The 21,749-nt window shown below is 53.3% G+C and overlaps 3 protein-coding genes across 6 annotated transcripts; 2 read left to right on the top strand and 1 right to left on the bottom strand.

Moving 5' to 3' along the window:
* The first annotated feature begins 801 nt into the window (after positions 1-801).
* PITHD1 (PITH domain containing 1) lies at positions 802-8,549 on the top strand. The gene is made up of 6 exons (XM_019981513.2): positions 802-1,113; positions 1,808-1,851; positions 2,223-2,300; positions 6,001-6,105; positions 6,750-6,858; positions 7,622-8,549. Exons 1-6 carry the CDS (start codon positions 916-918, stop codon positions 7,721-7,723), a joined length of 636 nt encoding a protein of 211 aa, XP_019837072.1. The 5' UTR covers positions 802-915; the 3' UTR covers positions 7,724-8,549.
* A 2,535-nt stretch (positions 8,550-11,084) lies between these two features.
* Positions 11,085-15,561, top strand: LYPLA2 (lysophospholipase 2). Of its 2 annotated transcripts, none has more exons than XM_070776733.1 (10): positions 11,085-11,237; positions 12,710-12,813; positions 13,057-13,088; positions 13,182-13,247; positions 13,728-13,775; positions 13,862-13,932; positions 14,074-14,147; positions 14,229-14,330; positions 14,431-14,604; positions 14,684-15,561. In XM_070776733.1, the coding sequence occupies exons 2-10, from the start codon at positions 12,736-12,738 to the stop codon at positions 14,732-14,734; spliced, it is 696 nt and encodes a 231-aa protein (XP_070632834.1). In that variant the 5' UTR covers positions 11,085-11,237; positions 12,710-12,735; the 3' UTR covers positions 14,735-15,561. The 2 variants fall into 2 exon arrangements, with proteins under 2 accessions (XP_070632834.1, XP_070632837.1); XM_070776736.1 differs by having other exon boundaries at positions 11,130-11,237; positions 12,657-12,813.
* A 53-nt stretch (positions 15,562-15,614) lies between these two features.
* GALE (UDP-galactose-4-epimerase) lies at positions 15,615-20,216 on the bottom strand. Of its 3 annotated transcripts, none has more exons than XM_019981499.2 (11): positions 20,107-20,216; positions 18,262-18,476; positions 17,988-18,103; positions 17,786-17,899; positions 17,400-17,576; positions 17,009-17,122; positions 16,865-16,931; positions 16,687-16,772; positions 16,499-16,576; positions 16,169-16,283; positions 15,615-15,998 (listed from the first exon to the last, which is right to left on the bottom strand). In XM_019981499.2, the coding sequence occupies exons 2-11, from the start codon at positions 18,380-18,382 to the stop codon at positions 15,940-15,942; spliced, it is 1,047 nt and encodes a 348-aa protein (XP_019837058.2). In that variant the 5' UTR covers positions 18,383-18,476; positions 20,107-20,216; the 3' UTR covers positions 15,615-15,939. The 3 variants fall into 3 exon arrangements, with proteins under 3 accessions (XP_019837058.2, XP_070632804.1, XP_070632814.1); XM_070776703.1 differs by having other exon boundaries at positions 20,131-20,215; XM_070776713.1 differs by having other exon boundaries at positions 20,120-20,209.
* Between the last annotated feature and the right edge of the window lie 1,533 nt (positions 20,217-21,749).

Below are 21,749 nucleotides of genomic sequence, written 5' to 3'. Positions count from 1 at the left end.
CAGCTCCTCCAAAAAACGCTGGTGGGTAAAACGAAAAGAGAACAGATTGTAGCCTGAGGAGGAGGAGGATTCGAAACCCGACCTCACCATTTACTCGGAACACCAGCATAATCTCTCTGCTTTTTTTTTCCCCCTCAAGTTTCCACATCTGTGAAGCTGGGAGAGCAATAGCATCCATCTTCAGGACTGAAAGAGTCAACGTGAATTTCCCAGGCTTGAAAAGCAGGGACGTTACTTTGCCAACAAAGGTCCGTCTAGTCAAGGCTATGGTTTTTCCAGTGGTCATGTATGGATGTGAGAGTTGGACTGTGAAGAAAGCTGAGCGCTGAAGAATCGATGCTTTTGAACTGTGGTGTTGGAGAAGACTCTTGAGAGTCCCTTGGATTGCAAGGAGATCCAACCAGTCCATTCTAAAGGAGATCAGCCCTGGGATTTCTTTGGTAGGCATGATGCTGAAGCTGAAACTCCAGTACTTTGGCCACCTCATGAGAAGAGTTGACTCATTGGAAAAGACTCTGATGCTGGGAGGGATTGGGGGCAGGAAGAGAAGGGGACGACAGAGGATGAGATGGCTGGAAGGCATCACCGACTCGATGGACGTGAGTTTGAATGAACTCCAGGAGTTGGTGATGGACAGGGAGGCCTGGCGTGCTGCAACTCATGGGGTCGCAAAGAGTCGGACACGACTGAGCGACAGAACTCAACTGGGAAGCGCTTTAAGCGAACGTCCATCCTCTCCGAACCCCGCCCTCTCCAAGCCCCGCCCTCTTCTTCCCACGCGCATGCGCCGCTCAGGGGCGCCTTTTACGACGCGGCGGCAGCGGCGCGCTTGGCGGCCAGAGCGAAAAGAGCGAGTCGCGGGGAGCGGCGGCGACGGCTGCAGGGCCGAGGGGACGCGCAGGCGGTGGTGTCGCCATGTCGCACGGTCACAGCCACGGCGGGGGCGGCTGCCACTGCGCCGCAGAACGGGAGGAGCCGCCCGAGCAGCGCGGCCTGGCCTACGGCCTGTACCTACGCATCGACTTGGAGCGGCTGCAGTGCCTCAACGAGAGCCGCGAGGGCAGCGGCCGCGGCGTCTTCAAGCCGTGGGAGGAGCGGACGGACCGTTCTAAGGTGGGCCTTCGGGGGCCTGGGCGGGCGGCCGAGGCGAGGCAGAGACCTGCGCGGGGCCTCAGGCCACCCGGCTGCTCTGTCAGCCTAGTTCCTGAAGTTAAAAATAACCGCGGCCCGATTGCCAGGCGCTTTCCCATGCCCGTCTCCTTCCAGCCCTTTGAGAGGGGAATAGGGTTGAATCTCCCCATCTTGCAGGTCGGGGAACTGAGGACCAGAGACGGGAAGGGGCGCTTTGCTTTTACACGGCCAGCGTGCAGTTCCAGGGATTAGGGAGGGGTTAGTGAGGGAGCATGTCCACGAGGGCGTGTTCCTTATCGTTTGACCACTGGTCCCGATGGCTGCCTGATCAACTTAACCACCTGATGAAGACCAAAGACCAGTCTTTGGGAGATGAAGCACGTGATCCTATCTAGAGCATGGTAACATTGTAATAATGGTAATAATGTAATAATATGTAATAATGTAATAATGGTAACATTGTGGGGTTGCAGAGCCATTTGAAAGTTGTTGACCGCAGAGGTACAGATCTTTGCACACAATTTCAGGAGACTAGTCGGCCCTGGAATTTAGTATGTGCTGGAGAACAGAGGGAGGTTGACTATTTGCATTGCATGCCAGTTGTAAAACAGGGTGGAAAATGCCTGAAATTGTGGGTGCTCAGCAAATATTTGTTGCTTTCTCCTCTCCCCTCCAGTTTGTTGAAAGTGATGCAGATGAAGAGCTTCTGTTTAATATTCCGTAAGTATTTCCTTGGTGCTTGCCTCAGGCTAAATAGGCTGAACCCAGTTGCTTTATCAGGATTCATTCAGTAGTTATATCGAGAGCACACATCTGTTTCTAGAAATGGGCTAAGTTACTGAGGTGGGTGTGTGAGTAGGAAAGGATCAAAACTTTTCCTGGTGTAAAAAAAGACATTTGTTAAAACATAACTGAGAGGTCAAGGTAACGGCAGAATGCCAGAGGCAGACAGGATCTTAGAAATTATTTAGTACAAGTCTGACAGGGGAGTAAACTGAAGCCCAGAAAGGGGAAGGGTCTTGCCCAGGGTCACGCAGCTCAGCAGAGACTCTAACCCAGGTTGACAACCCTCTGTTTTTGCATTCTGGCAGATTTACAGGCAATGTCAAGCTAAAAGGCATTATTATAATGGGAGAAGATGATGACTCACACCCCTCTGAGATGAGACTGTAAGTGGCAAGGGTCTTGGCCCTCAAGAAGCTTCTGTCCCTTTTTCTCTGGTCTCTGACAGTGCTTTATTCCAGATTGGCAAAATTTTTTCTTTTTACTGGGTTAAATATCCCCTCCTCTTAAAAAAAAAGTCATATTTGTTCTGCATCAGAATACACTAATCTCTTTCTGAATTAACGACATTTTTAGATTAGGTATCTTTTGGACCAGCAGCTTGTCTCTTTTCAAAGTACTTGTGGCACCATTCATTCAGAGAGCATCCTCTAAATGCCAGCTGTTGATGACTTTGCAATTTTCTTAATAACCCAGCTGCAGATCTCAAATTATTTTTAAGGACTCTACTCTTGGGGTTAGCCTCAACGTTTTCCCTTACTGTTTTAGACAATTACAATCTTTCTGTGTGTTTTGTTGAGATGGAATAACTCCAGCTGAGTTTGCGTGGCCTTTAGTTAGCAAAGTTCAATATAACTCTTGTAGCAGCTTCCCACGTGGCATAGTGGTAAAGAATCTGCCTGCCAGTGCAGCAGACGCATTGATTTAATCCCTGGGTTGGGAGGATCCCCCTAGAGTAGCAAATGGCAACCCACTCCAGATTCTTGATTGGAAAATTCCATCGACAGAGGAGCCTGGTGGGACACAGTCCATGGTGTCACAAAGAGTCGGACAGGACTGAGCAAATGAAGTATACACACACATGTACCTCGTTATAACACTGAATCAGTTGATACCAGAGCTAGTACTCCCTTTCTGACAAGCTGCCTTATTTCAGTGCAGCCTTTCTAGAAGAAGGGGGACACCACTTGTGCTGGAGAAACAGAAATCAGAAGAACTTTACATAAGAAGTTCTTCTGAAAAATCGATCAATTTAAGTGAAAGATTTAAGAACTGGACCTTATTTTTGAATGTTAGAAACATGAATTGGAAAGCAAACCCACATATTTAATGATTTTAAGGAAATGAAGTGGATTTGAGTTGATGCTTTTTGAGACTCATTTACTTGGGAGATGGATTGGCTGGACAAGACTAGACATCCGTGCTGCATTCTGGTTAAGAGTGGGCTCTGGGATAAACTGGAGTTCAGATTCTGGCTGTGCCACTTGCTAGCTGCATGTCTTTGGGCAGTATAGTTTTCTATATCTCCATTTTTTCACATGTAAAATGGTAATAATAGTTGGAACCTCTTAAGATTGTGGAGAGAAATGAGCTGTAACATATGAAGAGCTTAGAAGAAATCTGGAAGGTAGTATGTGCCCAGTTTTGTTTCTGGTGTATGTTGGGGGGTATTTTGGGGGCTCCATCGCACAGCTTATGGGATCTTAGTTCCCAGATCTGGGATTGAACCCAGGCCTTTGGCAGTGAAAGCGCAGAATCCTAACCACTGGACCACCAGGGAATTCCCTAGTATGTCCCCAGTCTTGCACCCCAGGTGCAAATACTTACATAGCCCTCCATTCTAAGCACTTTGTACTTTATTAAATCTAAGATATCATTGATTATAAAATGCACCATTATTTTGTGAACCAATGATAAAGAAATACATAGCATCTGTTCAACTATGACATGTCATTGACACATCTAGAAAAGTTAAATTCAGACTTAAATCAGTGAAATTTGAACACAGACTAGTTGTTAGATATATTAAAGAATTATTGCTAATTGTTAAACTGTTAATTGTAAAATAGTAATCACTGCAGATGGTGATTGCAGCCATGAAATTAAAAGACGCTTACTCCTGGAAGGAAAGTTATGACCGACCTAGATAGCATATTAAAAAGCAGAGACATTACTTTGCCAAAAAAAGATCCGTCTAGTCAAGGCTGTGGTTTTTCCAGTAGTCATGTATGGATGTGAGAGTTGGATGTGAAGAAAGCTGAGCGCCAGAGAATTGATGCTTTTGAACTGTGGTGTTGGAGAAGACTCTCGAGAGTCCCTTGGACTGCAAGGAGATCCAACCAGTCCATTCTAAAGGAGATCAGTCCTGGGTGTTCTTTGGTAGGAATGATGCTAAAGCTGAAACTCCAGTACTTTGGCCATCTCATGCGAAGAGTTGACTCATTGGAAAAGACTCTGATTCTGGGAGGGATTGGGGTCAGGAGGAGAAGGGGACGACAGAGGATGAGATGGCTGGATGGCATCACTGACTCAATGGACGTGAGTCTGAGTGAACTCCGGGAGTTGGTGATGGACAGGGAGGCCTGGTGTGCTGCGATTCATGGGGTCGCAAAGAGTCGGACACAACTGAGCGACTGAACTGAACTGAAATGATCATAGGTTTTTTAAGAAGTCCTTACTCTATAAAGATATATACAAAAATACTTACGAGTGAAATGATATGTTTGGGATTGCTTTAAAATATCAAGCATAGGGATTTTCTTGGTGGTCCAGTGGTTAAGAATCGGTACTTCCACTGCATGGGACATGGGTTTGATCCCTGGTCAGGGAACTAAGATTCCCACGTGCCACTTAGTGAAGCCAAAAATAAATAAGTTGGAAAAAACAATAACAAAAAAGCCCCACCAAAAAACAATCATTTGACAGTTTACTCCTCCCCTCAAAAAAGGATCAAGCGCACACAAAATGGGGGCGATAGGCAAAATTGGCTTAATGTTGGTTATTGAAACTTAGTAATAAGTATATGAAGGTTCATTATATTTTTCTCTCTATTTTTGTGTATGTTTGAAATTTTCAGTAGTAGAAATTTTTAACGTGTCTCTTAAAACTGGTTCAGTTTAACATCCACGTCAGCTGTATGGGATATGCACTATCACTAATCCCATTTTACAGATGAGGAACTAAGAGAGAGGTTAAATCACTTGCCCAAAATTACACAGCTGGTCAGTGACTCAGGCTTTAAACTTGGGAAGTCTGGCTTCAGAGCACTGCCTCCCATAATGCTGCTTATAAATGTTTACTGTTGGTAGTAGTACTATGCTGTGCATCATTCTTAGAAACACTTTGAAGCAAACATTTGCTTTCTTATATTGCATGCGTTTTGCTGTAGCTGATATCTAGACCCATCCCATGTGGGTGTGTTCACTCTAGAGATTGAGGTGTATGGCTCAGTCTTTTAGAATTTGTGAGTTACAGAGGAGACTGGTCTTCCTTAGATATGTCTTTGAAAAAAAATTTTTTTCCTCATTAGCAGTTTTACTTGACTTTCCAAAGCCCCTTGTGAGTTGATGGCCTTTTATACCCTTTTCAGAATGGAAATCCCCTGGTTGTATTTTTTTTTTTTAAGAATTGTAAGGTGACTCGGTATATAGGATAATTTTGGACAGAGAGGAAAGACTGAATGTTGGGTTACCTGATCTTATCTCTTAACTGTGTTTAATATGTTTCTGCCAAAGTATTTTTTTCCCCATGAGTAAGCTGTTTTATTTAACATCCTCAGCTTGGTCCGAATGTGCTGAGTTGCTTATTTTCTCCATGCATTTGCTGCCTGTGACCAGTTTGAGCTGTCTCTTTGTGTTTTGCTTCTCATGTGATCTTAACCCACTCAAAGATGTTATTGGCTTGTGTTGCAGTTCTCAGCTCTTTTCTTGCTGGGTTAAAGATATTTGTGTATAAATGCCAGTAAAATGTCATTTCTAAAATTTTATCTCCTTTTGATAGAACTGAGGGGAGTCAGTAGGAAGTTTTGAGAACCTGAAAAATGTGATAATGCATATTTCTTGATTTTTCTCCCCTTTCCTTTCTCAGGTACAAGAACATTCCACAGATGTCCTTTGATGATACAGACAGGGAGCCAGATCAGACCTTTAGTCTGAACCGGGATCTTACAGGGGAATTAGAGTATGCTACAAAGTAAGCACTGGGCCTCTTTTCCACCCTCTGGCTTCTCCTGAGAATAGCAGGTACTCCCTTGTTTGCAGGGAGCATCGGTGCATTAGTGCTTACTGGGCTTGCGATTTGGTTTTGGCTGGTCTTCTGCTGTCTTAGCATCAGAAACAAGTTAAAATGGTGGAGAGTCCTGATCCTAGGCTTGGTCAAATTTTGGCAGAGTTTCAGTGCAAGCCACAGACTTGTTAACCTGGAATCAATTGACAGATCTGAATGAGCTCCTAGGGTGGTCTTAGGAAAAATGTTTTCAGAATTGCTCTTTGCATAGTGGGCTTACAGCAGCCAAGTTACATATGACCACATATCTCTTCACTGATTTCTTTTTTGAGCTTGCTTTCAAATCCCTGTGTAACCGCACAGTGGGGGCAGTATTGATTATTTTTCGTCCCTATTGCCTTGGACCAGATCTGGCCGATTTCAGTAAATGTTCACTGTATTAATTGCTTGTCCAGAGGAGAAGAATGAGACGTAAGACCCCAAGATTATTCTCTGACATTTGCCTGGGTTTTACCACAAGATGGAGCTGGAATTGACATTTTTAACATGGTGGTGAGCAGGCTCACTGACCTCTAATTGTTGTCTTCTTTCTCTACTCCTTCATCCTCTAGAATTTCTCGTTTTTCAAATGTCTATCATCTCTCAATTCATATTTCAAAAAACTTTGGAGCCGATACCACAAAGGTCTTTTATATTGGCCTGAGAGGAGAATGGACTGAGGTAAGATGGGGTTGGAAATGTTCTTGCCCTTCCATGATGTGCACATATGTGTTTGTAGCTATAGGCTGTGTTAGTAGGAGCTTGAAGGAAAGGAAAAAGAGCAAGTGAGACATTGATTTTTTTGAGTCTATAATATTTCATGGTTTCATCACTGTAAACTATCTCATTTGACAGGCTATAGGAATTTTAAGGGAGTTGAAATAAAACAGTTGATATCAATTTGGTTTTTCACCTTAAAATTCTTTCCTTGATTTAACATTGTTAATAACTTTTCTTGTTCCAGGCAACAGAGATAGGGCGATAAACAAGATAGACACGTTCTTCTTCTAATGGTGCCTCCATTATAGTGGAGAAATGAATCTTCTAAGTTACAGGGTGAATCAGTGATTTGATCTTATCCAGGCTTCTCACGGGCTTCCCAGGTGACTCAGTGGTAAAGAATCCACCTGCCAATGTAGGAGCTTCAGGAGACGTGAGTTCAGTCCTTGAGTCGGGAAGATCCCCTGGAGGAGGAAATGGCAACCCACTCCAGTATTCTGCCTGGGAAATCCCATGGACAGAGGAGCCTGGTGGGATGATGCAGTTCATAGGGTCTCAAAGAGTCAGACGCAGCTGAGCACACAGTGCAGAGTTCTCAGGATAAAAAACATCAGAACGGGGATGAAATTAGAGGATGATGTCTAGAAATGAACCTGAATAAGGACTACTCCAGTGTATGGTCTGGGAAGTGGCCAGCTGACCCAGCCTCTTAATTTTCTTGCAGCTTCGCCGACATGAGGTGACCATCTGCAATTATGAAGCATCAGCCAACCCAGCTGACCACAAGGTCCATCAGGTTACCCCACAGACACACTTTATTTCCTAAGGGCTGGCCACGACTCCCACAGAGGTGTTGTGTTGGTGAAGAAGTATGACATCCTGTTGGGAAGGACAAAGAGAGATGGGGCTCCAAAGAGAGTTGGCTGCCACAGCCTCTACCAAGCTTTGTCTCTGGGGCTTGCTGCAAAAACCTGGCCTATGGAAGACACCGCACCCCCAGGAAGGGTTGTGTGGGTGCCAAGGAACAATCGTGGTTCTCTAGGGCCCCTAGAAATTGGGTCTTGGGCTGGTCAGTACCTGGCGGCCGTGGATAATGCCTGCCTTCCCAGTTTATGTGGCCATGGGATCCCAAGTGTCTTGTTGCTTTGTGGCAGGATTATTGTGTGACTTGTTTTTAAAATGGAAACTATTCCTGGGCTGCAGTAAACTTTCTGAAGCCTAAGCATTGTGTTTGTATTAACCATCAGGAGGGTCTCCAGCTAGAAATACTTGTCCTTGCTTGCTCCTTCTCCCTGTCATCTTTCAACATTCTTGTCAAGTTGCCCAGCTTGGAGTTGTCTGTCATGCACCAGTGTCCCGTATTATAGCTTGAAGAGCAGAAATCTCCTGATGTTGCTTAATAGCTTGGGAGGGTCTTTTTTTCCTGTTGCCCAGGTAAGCAGTCTGAGGAGAGCATTGTTTCTGTGTGGGTATCCTGGTCAGGGTAAGATTGGGACTTTGATGTGCTTCTCTTTGGGACATCCTTAATGTTTATCAGCTTTTAACTAGTGTTGTAAGCCCAATGGCAGAATTTGGAGATCTCAGTTCTTCTGTTCATGGCTTTTTATTCACTGTGACTAATAAGCTTCCTAATAAATCCTTGCCAGACTTAATGTTTGTATATTCGTTTGTGATCTTAGTAGTAATTATGAAGCCTTTGTTGAGAACTGTATGAAATTTTGAAATCTCTTTGTTATTTTGGACTAGGTAGATCATAAGTGCCACAATTGTATCAACACTAGATTAGTGTCTCTAGGAAAGGTCAGGCCGCATTCTGTATAGTAGGGTAAAAACACTCCTACACCCACTAACCCACATTTTGTAAAGAAGCTGAGGTTAAAACCCTTACATTTCCTTGCTCATGTAAGGAAGTAACTTGTGGGGTGAAGTTTACAAAAATAAGGGAGAACAGATTCTCGAGTTCATCAGAAGAAACAGTGAGGAAATTCAGTGAGTAGCAGATACAGTCTGAAGGTAGACCCAAGACTTTGGACTTAAGTTTTGAAAGTCAGTACACCAGTTGGACTTAAGTATCTTAAAAGAGATTTGAAATGGTATTTTCTCCCTTGCAGAAAATAGAAACACTTGATAATGGGAATTAGTGTTGAATTTGATCCTTTTGAGACAATTCCTCTGAATCAGCCCACACAGTTGTTAGCCTGTTTCTCCAGCCTGTCCTGGGGAAAGTCTGCCACCACCACGCCTGTCAATCCTCAGAATTTCTAAATATGCAGTCTGAAATCAACCAGAATGCAAACATTATTCTTGATGCACTAAGGATAGTACTCACTCTGCCACAGGCTTTCTATGTCACTTGGGTCATTTGGAGATAAAAAAGAATGACTGTTTAATTTGGAATGGGGGAAAATAAAGATAGAAACGTTAGAGCAGACTAGCCCTTCATTAATCCCACTTATTAAAGCACTGGTCATAGGTAGCCTCTGGGGCAAGGCCTCTGAATTTGAGCTTCCCTTTGGAGAGTCAAGGCTATGGTTTTTCCAGTGATCATGTATGGATGTGGGAGTTGGACTGTGAAGAAGGCTGAGCGCCGAAGAATTGATGCTTTTGAACTGTGGTGTTGGAGAAGACTCTCGAGAGTCCCTTGGACTGCAAGGAGATCCAACCAGTCCATTCTAAAGGAGATCAGCCCTGGGATTTTTTTTGGAAGGAATGATGCTAAAGCTGAAACTCCAGTACTTTGGCCACCTCATGCAAAGAGTTGACTCATTGGAAAAGACTCTGATGCTGGGAAGGATTGGGGTCAGGAGGAGAAGGGGACGACAGAGGATGAGATGGCTGGATGGCATCACTGACTTGTTGGACTGAGTCTGAGTGAACTCCAGGAGTTGGTGATGGACAGGGAGGCCTGGTGTGCTGCGATTCATGGGGTCGCAAAGAGTCTGACACGACTGAGAGACTGAACTGAACTGACTTGAAGAGTTTGCTCCAGTTGCCACAGTGTCTGAAGTGATTGGGGTGCAGGAGGAATTGCTTATTTTTCCACAAGCAGACCCAGCCAGGAGTCTGGGAGAGGGGCAGGTGTGTTGTCTTCATCCACTCATTCCCCTTCCAGTCCTGGGTCCTTGGTCTGCTGTGGACCTCTGGACCAAAAGTTTTCCTGTTCAGGGCCACCTCTGACCTGCTGAGCGCTTAAAGCCAAAGCCCATCTTGGGAAAAAGTGCTTTGCTGAGCTTTCAGATACTATTTTCTTTCAGTTCAAAGACAAATCAGCATAGGTTACACTGGGCAAGTGAGTCCTGAGCTGCTGAGGGCTGACTCATTTCCTGTGTGCGGATGTCCACAGGCTGTCAGGGACGTGGTCCTTCAACTCAGCTTCCCACCCCTTCCAGCCTTTATGTGGGCCCTGAGTCCCGTTGCATTTTACCGGTGCAACAAGGAGCAAAGAGCGACCGCAGCGGTCCCTAACTGAAACCCTTTTTGTTAACAACTGGAGCCTCCCGACGGTAGTATTTTGTGCACCGTCTGCATGCCATAGCTTGCCGAGGACAGAGCTAAGATAACACTTCCGATTCCTCACCAGTTGCCCCGGACACTGCTGATGCCAGTGTTCCTTCTTTTCCCAGGGTCCTTTTTAGAGTCATTAAGTCCTCACACTGTGATTTTACACTATAAAGCATTTCCACACGACCTCATTTGAGCCTTAGCAAAGCTGCGAAGCAAGCAGGGTGGTTATTACCGCCGTTTTATAGCTCAGGAAGCAGGTGCAGAGGCAGCATTAGAGTAATCCTGAGATTGCTGTTTACTTCCCTCCCCTGAGCCTGTTTTCTTATCTTTAAAAGTAAGACCGGAAGACCAGACAGTCTCAAAGGGTCTTGTCAGCTGGAGTGTATGACTCCATGATCCTGGAATAGGACCAGTGGTGCGTACCCCAAGACCATAATGGATGGGAAGGCGGGAAACAACGCTTGAGAATGCCTCTAGCCTCAGGAAGAATGCCTCTCCTTCAGGAAGGTTTCCTTCAGGAGACCGACGCATGGGTGGTGGTAGCAAGTGGGAATCACGGGTGCGTCGTCTAGACCCTGAGGAAACTCCGTGGCCTAATCACGGGGAGTCGTCCCACCGTACCCAACATGGCAGCCCTCATCCGAAGAAACCCTGACGCCCACTTCCGGGATCCGTAGCGCTGGCCAGGCTACTTCCGGCAGCGCGATGGCAGGGTTCCCGGGACTCGAACGGAAGTTCCGGCGGGGGCGGCCGAGGAGGGGAAGAGTGTGTGTGTCTGTGCCGGAGAAAGAGGAGAAAATCGCCCGAGAGGTCTTGAAACCCCCCAGGGAGTGGAGGTACCCTGGTCCGGGGCCAGCAGGCGGGGGAAGGGCACTGGGGTGGCCTCGGCTTCACCACGAGGGTCCTGGCGAGAGAGGAGGGGCAACCGCAATTGTGAGGGATGGGGGTGGGGAGTGAGGTGCGAAGAGGCGCCGGCCGGTCTTGGGGAGTTTCGGGGTAGAGACGGGGAAGAAGGTGGGGTCTGGGTATGCCGAGAGGGGCTTCAGGGTCGGAAATTGGAGAATCCCACTGTGGGGCGGGGTGGGGGTGTTCTCCAGGGTCAAAAGTGGAACGCCCCTGTGTGGGCAGAAGTGGGTCCGGGATCAGGATACAGAATGTCACTGTGAGGCGGGCGACCCTCGGTCAGAACAGAAGTTCCCACTGTGGGGAGTGGGAGACTCTGAATCAGGGTGGAAGTTTTTAGTGGGGTGGAAGACCCCAGGTCGCGGGGGTTGCGAGGGGGGAAGGCACCACTCTGAGAGGAACGACCTAGGGTGAGGGCTGGAAGTTGCTCAGTTGGGGGGAAGGAAGGGAATCCCAGCTTGGGGCAAAAGATGAATTCCTGTGTGGGCAGAGGGACCCCGGGGTCAGAGGTGAGGAGGGATCCTCCTGTGAAGAGGGGCACTCGGAGGTCCGAGGGGGAAGGTGGAAGCCCTTTGGTAGGGTGGGAGGGGTGGACACAGGCGGGAAGGGTAGGCACTTAGGCTCCGGTAGCAGAAGCTTCCCGGGAGTTTGGAGGATGCTAAGGATGGGGAGGAGCCCGCCAGCTTGACATTCTTTTGTGTGTTTGGGAATCCCGGAGCGTGGTCGAGCTGGGTGGGGGGGACCTGTTTGGGAGTGGTGGGCAGCAGCAGGTAGCCTCTTTCAGGAGGGGCATGGAGGGCGTCATTTAGCGGGTGGGCGGTGGATCAGAGTTCGTGTGCCTCCTGGGGACACGGGCAGCCCCAGGGGCTCTCAGATGGTTGAGGAGGACTGGATGGGAGGGGGTTGGACAAAATCGTGTGTGGGGTTGAGGGTAGGGGCCCGAAGCCTCCTTCCCTGGCATTTTTCTCCCCTTCATTTCCCAGTAGGGCTGGGAGAAGGGGATCCAGGGCTCTCTAGAGAAGGGAGATGGCTGTAGAGTAGGGAGAGGAGGCAGTCACCTGCTGAGGGCTGTCGGGTGGGGAGAAGGCTGCAGGGAGACCCTGGCTCCCCTCCCACCAAGGCTCCTGAGCCCAGCCTCTGCCCACCTCCAGCCCAAGCTCAGGCTGTGTGGGGGGCCAGACCTAGGGCTGCCGGGGTGGCTGCCTCTGCTGTTCTGCCCTGGAATGAAGGCACACTTTCTCCCCGCTTGGCCCCAGGACTTTTCTGCCTGCCTTTCCTTTGTGTCCAGGAGCTAGCATCTAGGGCGCTTGAGGGGCTCATGGCCCTGGTTTGTGTTTCTGCTCCTGGGTCAGGATGCTCTCTGCTGCCTGGCCTTGCCCTTGACCACTGCCCGGCATTTGCACAGGCCCCAGCCGTGGAGCCCTGCAGTGTATGTGTGGTAACACCATGTCTGTGCCCCTGCTCACCGACGCTGCCACTGTGTCTGGAGCTGAGCGGGAAACAGCTGCGGTAAGGGTCCTCTCCTACCCCACGCAGCCCCCAGGCCGCCTGGGAACTGGCTGGAGTGGGTGTGGGGAGAATGGAGGTGGCAGTGATGAGAGGGGAGTAGCCCCGCGAGACAGGGGGCTGCTCCCTCAGTGCCCCCCCTCCCAGATCCTTGGGGGTGACAGAGGGGTGACCAGAGGTTGGAGGGCAGAGTGAGAGCGATGGCAGGATGATGACTGCCCTCTTCCCCATCTCCAACTCTTCCAGGTTATTTTTTTACATGGACTTGGAGACACAGGGTGAGTGAGCTGGGGAGGGGGTGTTTCTGGGGAGGCCCGCGCCCTCCTCCTTCCCTCTCCACATCGGTGCCTTTTCTCCCTTCCCTCCTACAGGCACAGCTGGGCTGACGCCCTCTCCACCATCCGGCTCCCTCACGTCAAGTACATCTGTCCCCATGCGTGAGTGTCACCGCAGCATGGGAGGGGTGAAGGAAGGGGGGTGGTCCTGTGGTCCCAGGCCTCTTCTCTGCTGCCAGCTGCATGCTGGGGCCTGGGGCCCAGAGCGGTCCAAAAGGCCCTTTTCAGCCTTCATTCCTGTGGAACCCCCCAGGAACGGGGTCCAGCCCCAGCCCCCAACCCAGGGCCTCCTAGACCCGAGACTCCTAGGACCAGGATCCCCCTGCTCCCCTTCCCCAAGTACTTACCCACTGAGCTGGAACCCTGTCACACCGAGTGCTGGGCTCTGCTTCTCCATCGCTACTGCTGATGCCCCAACCACAGCTTTCAGCCCTACGTGGCAGGTTGCCTGGCAACACCTTAAACACAGGCCCTGCCCGCTGGGAGGGTTCCCCAGGGGCTGCCCTGCCCCCTCCCGGGCTGTCTGCTGTGGCTGCCTCATCCTTCCTGCACGTGACGGTCCTCCTTGCTGCCCCTCCGCAGGCCTCGGATCCCTGTGACACTCAACATGAAGATGGTGATGCCCTCCTGGTGAGCTTGGGGAGGGGAACAGGAGCCAAGGGAGCTGCCCGGGGCCAGCCTAGGTCTCCCAGTGGCTGCCAACTCCTCTACTCCAGGTTTGACCTGATGGGGCTGAGTCCAGACGCACCAGAAGATGAGGCTGGCATCAAGAAAGCAGCAGAGAACAGTAAGGCCCCAGCCCCTCCTCGGCATCTTCCCTCTCCCCCTTGGCCCCCCAGGAAAGTGCTGGGCAGAACCTCTTGTCTGGTTCCCTTCCTGGAGTCCCTCCAGCAGCTTTCCCCCGACCTGGTTATGCCCCTCCCCCCAGTCAAGGCCTTGATTGAGCATGAGATGAAGAACGGGATCCCTGCCAATCGGATCGTCCTGGGAGGCTTTTCACAGGTGAGGGGAGAGAGAGGGCAGGGGTGAATGATGGGTGCTGAGCTGTGCCCTTCGTGACCCCTCATTCTCTTCTTTCTCCAGGGTGGAGCTCTGTCCCTCTACACAGCCCTCACCTGCCCCCACCCTCTAGCTGGCATCGTGGCATTGAGCTGTTGGCTACCTCTGCATCGGGCCTTCCCCCAGGTGAGTGTCTCCACGACCCTGTTCCTGCCCTCTGTCTCCTTGGGGCTGGGGAGGGGATCGTGCCCAAGCCCCGGATTTTGCCCTCCTGTCTGGCCCACAGGCAGCCAACGGCAGTGCCAAGGACCTGACCATCCTTCAGTGCCATGGGGAGCTGGACCCCATGGTTCCTGTACGGTTTGGGGCCCTGACAGCCGAGAAGCTGCGGTCCGTTGTCACACCTGCCAGGGTCCAGTTCAAGACGTACCCAGGGGTCATGCACAGCTCCTGTCCCCAGGTCAGTGTGCAGGGGCTCCTTCCTCTCCCTGCCCATCTCCCTCTGGCCAGGCGCATCTCATAGTCCTCCTCACCCCCAGGAGATGGCAGCTGTGAAGGAGTTTCTCGAGAAGCTGCTGCCTCCTGTCTAACCAGAGTTGCTGTCCCCCAGCACAGTCCCCCCGCTCACGGGGCGGGGGGACTTGGCACGCGTGGCACCATCTTGGATCTGAGCCGGTCGAGCCCCTTTCTCACCCTCCTGGACCCATCCCCTCTTCTCACAGGCCTCTGGGGCAGACAGGCCAAAGCCTGGCCAGGCCCTCCTTCCTGGCTTCAGACCCCTGGCTGTCTGCTGCAGGGGCTGGGCTGCTTTCTTATCCCATTTCCCTGGAGGTGGGGGCCACCCCCCGGGCAGCAGTATTGGAGGGGCTGTAGGCAGCGGGAGAAAGGGACCCAGCCGCTGACCCACTCACTCAGGACCTCACTCACTAGCCCCGCTTTGGGCCCCCTCCGGTGACCTCAGGGTTTGGCCCATGGGGCCCTCCCAGGCCCCACCTCCTTCCACCTCTCCCCAACTGATTCTGCCCAGATAATCGTGTGTCTCCTGCCTCCACTTTAGCTGCTTCTCAATCATGAATGTGTCCATGACCCAACCCCTGGCCGCTGTGGGCTCCCTGCCCCTGCGCAGGAGTGTGGGTGACGGGGCCAAGTCTTTCGAGGGGGCCTCCCCTCAGCCGTTCTGATGTGGGGGCTGGGCCCTGCCTCCCCATTACCCTCTGCCACCTGCGGGCCTGGAGCCTGCCGGGCTGGACTGGGGCTCAAGGTCTGCCCCAGCCGCTTCACCCCACGTTGTCCCCACGCTAGGTCTGGGGAGCTGGGAGGAGTCTTGTGTCTCGTCTTCTGTCTCCATGTAGTTTCGGGTGTTTTTCTGGTCGTGTCCTGGATTCCGATAAAATTAAAGAAACTGCTTCAACTCTCAGGCCTGGGCGATTCTATCCAAGGGGTAGAGTGTGACCACGTGCAAGTATCTGCTCCAGTGTAAGAAAACTGTTTATTTTAAATACTTTGGGATGCTCCTTCATAGCAGTATAAATTAGCGCCTGGGAGGAGGGGCTTCGGCGTGTCTTAAGGCTCTGCTGACACCGCTCAGCCTTGGTGGTCTGCATGGGTTCCTGGCCCCTGTGGCACATAGACCCAATACCTGGTCAGTGGAGACCTTGGCCTTGTGCCTGGCGGGCTCAGTGGACCCAGCTGGGGTCCGAGGTAGCGGAGCCTCTGGGGCCCCCGGGTTCCTGCCAGAGGCTAGAGAGCAGGCAGTTGCTTCTCTCCCTTTTCTGGTCCGTGGGAGGCCAGGGTCTCAGGCCTGCGTGCCAAAGCCTGAAGGATTCTGCTTCTGCCAGCGCCATAGATCTTCACCTGGAACGGGACGAGGTCCGTACTCAGGGGCCACACTGAGTGCAGGGCCCGCAGCGTCTTGGGCAGCCCAGGATGGGCCAGCCCGGACCCCAGTAGCCCTTTCCTGGCCCCCGAGTCTCTCCCGGCGGTCAGGTAAGCACCCAGGGTCGGGGATTAGGGCGAGCACTCACACATCCTGTCCAGCCCTAGGGCTGCTGACCAGCCCAGCTCCTTGAGGGCTAGGCTGGGGTTGGCATAACAGGCAGCCACATCGCCTTCACGCCGGGCCACCACCTTGTACGGGATCTGCAGGAGAGGGGGCGGGTGTAGCCTAGCTGAACCAGCCCTGGCATAAGCCACCAAGTTGCTGACCAGCCCTCCAGAAATGGAGGCGTGGAGCAGGGTCTCGCTCTCAGGCGTCAAGGCCTCAGGCAGGCTCGAGTAGACAGCGGGACTCAGGTGCCCATCAGGTATGTCAGTGTGAGGGGCTGGGGGTGGGGCAGGGTGGGCTGCCAGCCTACCTTCTTCCCAGAGGCCTTCTCCATGGCCTGGACCATCTGTAGCACCGAATAGCCTGTGCCCGTGCCCAGGTTGTAGATCTGCCCAGGAAAGGAGGGCAGAGATTGTGGTGGGGGTGGACGGACTTCCCTCTGGGCCCCATCGGTCCTGGCCTCTGTCTCGTCTCCCCCACTTTTCCCTTCTCCCCTACCCGGCAGCCACACTGCTCCTTCAGCTTCCTCAAGGCTGCGATGTGGCCTTTGGCCAGATCCACGACGTGGATGTAATCCCGGACGCCTGCAGAGGAGGAAGTGGTTGCAGGGAGGGGTCCATTACAGTCTCTGTCCCACCTCAGCCTCCCTCATGGCTCCTCCGGCTCCTGGACTCACCTGTGCCATCCTCCGTGTCATAGTCGTTGCCAAAGACATTCAGTACCTCCCGTCGCCCAATTGCCACCTGGGGTGGAGGTCAGGTTAGCCCTTCCCTGGCCCTCACCCCTGGAGCCCACCCACTTCCTTTCCCTTCTCCCTTACCTGGGAGACGTAGGGCATGAGGTTATTGGGGATGCCCTGCGGATCCTCGCCGATACAGCCTGAGGCATGGGCGCCTATGGGGTTGAAATACCGCAGCAGCACTGCATTCCAGGCCTGTGGGATGCAAGTCAGGCAGACGGGATTGGGGTGCAAGCTGTATGGCCCACCTGAATCCAGAGCTGCCTCCCCCACCTCCCCACCTTGCTCGTTCTCTGTCCTTAGAAAGGAGCAGGGGATCCAGCCCTCCCCAAAAGGCCTGAAGTCACCACTGCTTCCTGAGCCCCAGCTTTGGCCTCAGGGAGGGTGGCTCAGGACCCCATCCTCGGGCTCAGGGGGCAGGCTGTGAGGGGCCCAAGAGTGGGGCCCAGGCTGAGGCAAAAGGGGCCCTTACCTTGTCTGCCTGGCACAGGTCCCGGATCATTTCCTCGATGAAGAACTTGGACTTGCCATAGGGGTTGGTACAGCCACCTGTGGGGTGGGCCTCGTCCAGGGGCAGGTATTGGGGGTTCCCGTACACGGTGGCCGAGCTGCTGAACACCAGGTTCTTCACCCCATGGGCCCTCATGATCTGCCCACAGAGGAGAGGTGTCAGTGGCCCCTGCCTGCCCCACACGTGGAGGGGGCTGAGGTGTAAGTTCCCGTTTACAGAAGGGGAGACTGTGGCTGAGAGCTGAAGACGTGTCCAGTGTGTGAGCCAGCTTGGACTCTGCTACCGTGTTTGGTACTGCCTGCCTGGCCCCGGGCCCTCCCGGGGTCTGGCCCTGGCCCAGGTCTCACCTCCAGAAGCTGGATGGTTCCTGTCAGGTTGACTCTGTAATAATCCAGGGGCTTCTGCACTGACTCACCCACAGCCTTGAGCCCCGCAAAGTGGATGACTGCCATGAAGCTGTGCTGCAGGGTGGCAAAGCTGGGATCAGATGTGGCTTACAGGCCCGGCCCTTGGAAATGCTCACTGCTTGCCTTCCTGCCAAGCGCCCACCTTCTTAAAGAGACGTTGTAGAGCTGCCTGGTCCAAGATGTCCATCTCCTCAAACTCCACAGAGCGGCCTGTCAGATCCTGAACCCGCCGCAGGCTCTCAGGCATGGAGCCCCCTCCTGGTTGGGCACACGGAGGCCATCAAAATCAGAGGCGATGGGGAGCTGGGTTCCCAAGGGACTGGCCAGGCATACACCCCTTGGAGGTGGATTTAGAAACCAGGGTTTCCCTTCCATCCGCCCTGGAGCCCCAGGCCCCCTCCCATTGCCCCACTTACCACGAATGGCGTTATGAAAGTTGTCAATGACCATGGGCGAATAGCCCGCCTCCAGCAGCTCCAGGACGGTGTGGCTGCCAATGTAGCCAGCCCCACCTGTTACCAGCACCTTCTCTGCCATTATGCCTGGCTCAGGAGAGAGACTCAGAAGTGGCCGATGCTGTCTGCTCAGAGCCTCCTTCAACCTGGAAACTGGCGTCCGAGACTGGTGTGTCCTAGTTAATAGGGTGGGTCTGGAGTCAGCCCTGGTCCAAGGTCAGAGAGCATCACTTTCTGGCCTTAGGCCTCGGAGACCAGTTCTCTCCTGGCCCTAGTTTCCGTCTCTGTAACAGGGAGTTTATAGCTGTATGAGTATGTGGTCGTGTACGGGTCAGACGAGATTCTAAAGGTCCGTCCTGTGGTACAGGTGGAGATGGACGCACAGGCGCCATAACTTCCAGCCCTAACTGGGGGTTGGGAAGGTGGAACCCGAGTCTCCACATTGCTCCCCTGAGGCGTCTGGAGATGGGACAATTCTGGACAGAAGGAATCGAGGTAGCAGCAGTGGACTCGCAAGAGCCCAGGAAGAGGTCTGTCTGCTCAGACCCAGACCTCCCCAGTCCCTCTGCCACCACTGGGTACAAACTGGCTCCTTGGTTCAGTGACTAACACCTCCTGGGGTAAGCAGCTTTCCCTGCCCAACGCCCCCCTCCCCCCCCCCAAGCACCCTCTCCCACAAAGGTCAACTGGGAGAGGCAGGAAATACAGCAGATGGCCTCAGGGTAGGTCCTCTGCCCGGCGGCTGAGCCCAGCTCTGGGGTTGCAGCACTGTAGTCCTGGAGTGGGCCCCACCCCCAGGTCGGTCAGGCTGGTTTAGCCAGTGCGGATGCCACTCCTGGCCTGGCGGTAAGAATCCCGCCTAATTGTAGGCGGCACTCAACACGGTGGTGTAGACGTGGCTTTGGCCCCAGATTTCACTGCCAGGTGTGCACCGCCGCCCTGAACAAACTGCGGGCAGAGACGGTGGGCGGGGTGGGGGGGGGATTGGCAGGGGAGGAAGTCCAGACAGTGAGGCCTTTCACTGGGGCCGCCTGGCCCGCAGCCGCCTTCCTCCAAGCAGCCTTAATCCTGTTCTGGGTTCATACAGCTCCTAACCCACTAGACTGAACTCATCCCGCTACGTGCCAGGCTCTGTATTGGGCACTTTTGCATTATCTCCCTGAATTCCTCCAACGTCCTAAAGAGGCAGGTGTTATTACTGCTAGTTTACAGAGAAGGATACTAAGGTCAGAGAGGTTAAGTAACGCGTAAGTCACATAGCCAGTGACGGCGGGTTTAGAATCTGGACCTAGTCCCGCCCCTCCCCGAGCAGTTCGCCCCCTGCCCCCACTGGTTCCCGCCGGACTTTGCCCTAGGCTTTGAAGCCGCCCCCGCCCCCGCCCCACCGAGCACCCAGCAGTGTGCAAGCCCCCCGAAAATGGTGGCGGGGGCCTCCAGGGAGGCAGGAAGGCCAATGAGGTTGCTCTCCCTCCGACACGCGGGGGTGATCTATGGTCAGCTGTCGCCTCAGTCTTCCCCATCCGTAAAATGGAAGGGAGGGGGCGCAGGGCCTTGGGCGCTCGAGTGCCCTAGAGTCTCAGGCCGGGGATTCGGGCGGTGGCTGAATGGGGGCAGAACTAGGAGGCCCCCGGCCGGGAATGAATGAATCCTAGCCGCCCCGGCCAAGGCAGCGAGAGCTAGGAGCCGCGGGCGCGAGCCCGCGTAGGCGGAACTCTGCCCAGAACGCAGCCCGGACCCCCGAGACTCCCCCCTCGCTCCCAGCGGACCACCCGGCCCCTCGCAAACCCGCTCGGCCCCACCCCTCACCAGCTTCCCAAACCTGCTCCGCACCACGCGCCCCGCGCAGTCTCGAACGGCGCCGCCTCCCGTGCTCCGTGACCGGTCCCTTTAAGAGCCGACGCTCCGCCCTGGACCCGACCCCCGTCACGCCCCCAAGAAACGTGTCGGTCGGGAGCCGGCAGTACGGGGAGCCGGGTGGACCAAGAGCGCCGCGGCTCCAGGACGCTTGCGCGGCACAGTCCGCAGAGGACGGTAGTGACCGGTGCCCGGGCGGTGGGCGGAGGAAGGCGCGGTCGGCACCCGGGCCCTCGAGACCTGGCGTGCTCCCCCGTCCCGATCCCTGGAAGCAGGCGCTGCGCCTCGGGAGATGCGGCTCGTCGGCGGTGCCCGGCAGCCATCCTGCAGTGGGAGCCACAGCCGGGCGCGGCGCGGAAGACCGCAGCTCCACGCTCGCCCCAGGTTTCCCACCTTTTGTTAGTAAGCCTGGCGTGAAGTAGATGGCTCCCTTTAAGGGAGAGGCAGGAGGGGCGGCGCCGATGGAAAACAGTGGGTCGGGGTCTCTCATAGGCTGCCGTTCTGGAAAATCTAGTTTAAAAACCCCGCCAAAGGGCTGGAGGGAGCCCTGAGACTAAAACACGAATTACAGCGCCGACTGCGCTCAGCCTTCACGCACACCGTGGCCCCCAACCTCGCGGAACGGTTTGTACCTTGCCTACCATAGTAGGCTAGAAAATAGTGTTCTGTTTCTCTAAAATAAAGGGAGGGCTAAGGAATGGTGGGTATAAAGGTGTGACATACTGAATGAGGAGCTTCCCTGGTGGCTCAGATGGTAAAGAATCTGCCTGCAATTCAGGAGACCCCATTTCCATCCCTGGGTCGGGAAGACTCTCCTGGAAAAGGATATGGCAACCCACTCCAGTATTCTTTGATGGACAGAGGAACCTGGTGGCCTGCAGTCCGTGGGGTTGCAGAGTTGGACACGACTGGACACGACTGAGCCACTAACATTAGGAGAAGGCAATGGCATCCCAGTCCAGTACTCTTGCCTGGAAAATCCCATGGATGGAGGAGCCTGGTGGGCTGCAGTCCATGGGGTCGCTAAGAGTTGGACACGACTGAGCGACTTCCCTTTCACTTTTCACTTATATGCATTGGAGAAGGAAATGGCAACCCACTCCAGTGTTCTTGCCTGGAGAATCCCAGGGGCGGGGGAGCCTGGTGGGCTGCCATCTCTGAGGTCGCACAGAGTCGGACACGACTGAAGTGACTTAGCAGCAGCAGCAGCAGCAGAGCCACTAACATACACACATACTGAATGAGGAAACCGGAGCAGAGGAAGAAAGGCACATGGGCGTCCCACAGCCTGGAGTGCCCTGGGCCTGCTGGAGTCCACCAGGGATGCTGACTGGTCCCCTGGTCCCCAGGGCGCCTAGAGCTCCGCCTGCCCTGGCCCAGAGGACCTTGTGCCACAAACAGTCCTGGTCACAGAGCCAACAGCCTCAAAAACAACCTCTCCAGGGTTCCCTGGTCAGTGCTGAGTAAGTCATTACCACCGATTTCCCCAATTCTGAGGAGGAGGAGAGAGAAAACTCAGAGGTTAATAAACTGAAGCCTCCATTTTCCTCTCAGAGGAAATGTAAAGATGCTTTCCGCTCCGTCTCATGTATACA

Source organism: Bos indicus, chromosome 2, assembly GCF_029378745.1.
Source record: "Bos indicus isolate NIAB-ARS_2022 breed Sahiwal x Tharparkar chromosome 2, NIAB-ARS_B.indTharparkar_mat_pri_1.0, whole genome shotgun sequence".
NCBI classification, from domain to species: Eukaryota; Metazoa; Chordata; class Mammalia; order Artiodactyla; family Bovidae; genus Bos; species Bos indicus.
Note: the sequence above shows the minus strand (reverse complement) of the source record. Positions and strands in the feature narration are given on the sequence as shown.